Here is a 3,183-nt window from a genome sequence, read left to right on the forward strand (position 1 = left end):
GCGCTTGCAGGTCAGCCCCTCCTCGCCCCCGAATCCCAAGCTCTTTCTCACCTCCTTGCCTTTGCATGGCTGCTCCTTGCCAGGGGTGCCTTCCCACTTCTTTGCCTGGGTGACTTCTATTTGTTCTTTAAGATTCCATCCCAGTTCCCCTCTCTCTCCAGAGATCTTTCCTTGACTTCACCTGATATCCCCCACCCAGGCCAAGTCACATGCCCCTCATCTCTCTGTGCTTACCCTACCCCTGTAAGCATTTGATACATATTAATTCATTTTATCCTCTAAACATCTCGTAAGGTAGCTATTATTATTATTATCCCCATTTTACAGATGAAGAAAAGGAGGCATAGGGAAGTTAAGAGACTTGCCCAAGGTCACCATGCAATAGAGTCAAGATTTGAACGCTGGAAGTTTGGCTCCAGTTCCTGATCTTAACCTACATTATAATTACATTATTACAATGTAGTTGTACAATTATATAATAACATTGTAATTTCAATTATCTGTAACAGCACTGCCCACACTGAATTTGCTTCAGGAGAGTTTTCATACCTGGCATGTACAATCAGGTGTACATTTCTCTGCTTAAGGGGTCATAGCTTTTCATCAGCTTCTCAAAGGATTTTGTGGTCCTCAAAAGGTTAAGATAGCCATACTATTTGCTTTTTTGAACTGAGCTCTCCAAGGCCAGGGCCTGTGCTTTAATCTCTGTGGGTCCCCAGTGCCCAACCCAGGGCCTAGTGCAAAGAGAGTATTTGAGGAAGGTTTGCTGGGTACCTGACAGATGCCCAAATGAGCATCAACTAGGCTGGTGAACATCTGCATCCAACTCAGCCACATCTCCATTCCTACTGCAGCAGCTGTTCTTTGTCCATTCCAGACTCCTTGGGTCACCCTGAGCAGTGCTCAGGAGGTCAGAATTAGTGTTCTGCATCTCTCAAAGGAGGGAACATCAGGTCCTGGGTACCAAAAGGCATGGACATTAGGGGTGACTCCTACATGGTTCTGAGTCCCAAAATAGCCATCAACTGATACATGTGATCTTGAGCATCATTTTCTCTTTCTGGACCTTAATTCTTGCCTGACTCAAGTGTGCTAAGGCTGACCAGGGATCCTTCCACTTAACCTGTCAAGGCATGGGGCAGGGAGGAGGATGCAGAAGTGAACAAGGTGGACCTTCTCCCTACTGTCGCTAAGAATTCACAGTCTAGATCTAAGGGTCTACACACAGTGATCACTCAGTATATGTGTATTTGTCAGCTGTTGTTGAGATGATGCTGCAAAACAAACAATCCCAAAATCAAATGACCTACAAGAAGTGGCTATTTTTCCTACTCGCAGGTTTGTGTCTGTAGGTCATCTGAGGTGGCCTTGTTTCATTCTAAGAATTAGGTGTTTTCCACATGTTTCTCATTCTGGAACCAACTGTTAATAAGATTAAGCCCCCAGTATGGCAGATGTCAGAATCACAAGAGGCCAAGCCAAATCAACAAGCCACATGTAAAGCCCCTGCCTTTATCATGTCCAATGGCCAAAGCAAGTCATGTGGACAGAGAAACGTACTCTGCCTTCTTTTGTAGGAAGAGTTGCAAAATTACATGCAAAAGGTGCAGGTGTGTGATTCTGTTACCAGGAGGGAGGGAGTGAAGAATTAGGAACCACAGATGTTCATCCAGTGGCCAGACCCGCCCAAGTGGCAGGAGTGGTCAGTGGGCTCTGGGCCCACTGCAGGCAACAACCTCTCTAACTGTCTTCTCTGTTCCTCGGCAGGAGCTCAGTGAGTACAACGCCACAGCCATAAAAAGCCCCACCAACACGGTCACTGTGCAGGGCCTCAAAGCCGGCGCCATCTATGTCTTCCAGGTGCGGGCACGCACCGTGGCAGGCTACGGGCGCTACAGTGGCAAGATGTACTTCCAGACCATGACAGAAGGTAAGCGGTGTCCAGAGGTCAGGAGGAGGGCACCAACTCCACAAACAGAACAAACTCAAGGGCCACCATTCCTACAAGGTGCCTCTGTGCAAATTTAAAAAGGCGCCTCTTCTTCTAGATGTCAGCCCTTCCTCCTCCTGGTTGGGAACCTTTGTGTGTTGTCCAAACTGCATAACCCTATATATAGGCACTGTATCTGTGGCCTGTAAAGAATATGGACTCCTCTGTTACCATCATGTTGGCCAGGCCACTTCCTTTCCCAGGACTCCTGGGAGCTCAGCCCTAATTTGCACAGTCACTCTGAGCAAGTCACTCCCATTCTCTGGTCCCAAATGTTCTCATCTATAAAATGAAAGCATCGTATTCCATCTAAGAGAGCAAACCTATTTTATCCATACACTACTCCAATGATTTGCATTTGGATTGAGAATTCTGAAGCCACAGCTGAGTCCAGCAGGAATTCTGAGTCCAGCAGGATGAAGTGCTGGGATGGATTAGTAGTGTCTCCCCTGGACAAGAGAATGGGAGGTTTCAGCCCGTGTGCCGTGTGGCTCCCAGTCTGCCACCACATGGTCTCTAAGCACCCTTCCTTCTCTAATAATCTTTGACGGGCAGCATAGTTAAAGAGTGTGGGCTCTGATGCCTGATAGATGGAAATTACAGTAGTGATTCAGCCCTAATTCTGTGGCCCTGAAAGGCCACCTTATCTCTCTGAACCTCAGTATTCTCATCTATAAATGGAGATAACAACTACCTCATCATCATCGTCATCATCAAACTAGTATAAAGATGGGAGATACATGTACAGGACCTAGCACAGGGTTGGAGATAGGGCTCACACAGAGTTAGTGCTCACTAAATAGTCGTTAAGGTCGTAGCTGTCATTTCTGTGAATCTGGGGCCCTTTCACCAACCAGCCAAGCTCCAGGACAGCTTTACTTATGACCAGGCTCCAGCATCCCTCCTTAGCATCTGCTTCAACCAGGCCTTGGCCTTGGCCTGGTTGAACATTTCAGAGGCTCCCAGACCCATGCATTCTTGTCATTTATCCTCCTTCATGGCTCCACCATCTCTTCCAGCACTCACCCCCTCTGTAAAATCCCGCTTCCTCAAAGCCAGCATTTTTCACCTCCCTAAGCCCTCTTGCCTATTGGATGAGTGTTACAGACATGGGGGGCGGGGGACTGTCCCAAGACCCTTTCTTTATTAATTCAACAAATGTGTTCTGGTGCTAAGGACCCAGAACTGACCTG

General features: G+C 47.4%; 1 protein-coding gene across 8 annotated transcripts in view; it reads left to right on the forward strand.

The window, feature by feature from the left end:
* EPHB2 (EPH receptor B2) overlaps positions 1-3,183 on the forward strand; it is a 157,514-nt gene that overhangs the window by 133,845 nt on the left and 20,486 nt on the right. For 6 of the 8 annotated variants that reach the window (XM_023529401.1, XM_023529402.1, XM_023529403.1 and 3 more), the window contains one exon: positions 1,768-1,930. In XM_023529401.1, coding sequence (XP_023385169.1) covers positions 1,768-1,930 — 163 coding nt within the window. The remainder of the gene's footprint in view (positions 1-1,767; positions 1,931-3,183) is intronic. The other 2 variants (XM_023529404.1, XM_023529405.1) reach the window with 1 other exon arrangement.

The sequence above is a fragment of the Pteropus vampyrus genome, unplaced genomic scaffold, assembly GCF_000151845.1.
Source record: "Pteropus vampyrus isolate Shadow unplaced genomic scaffold, Pvam_2.0 Scaffold36, whole genome shotgun sequence".
NCBI lineage: Eukaryota > Metazoa > Chordata > Mammalia > Chiroptera > Pteropodidae > Pteropus > Pteropus vampyrus.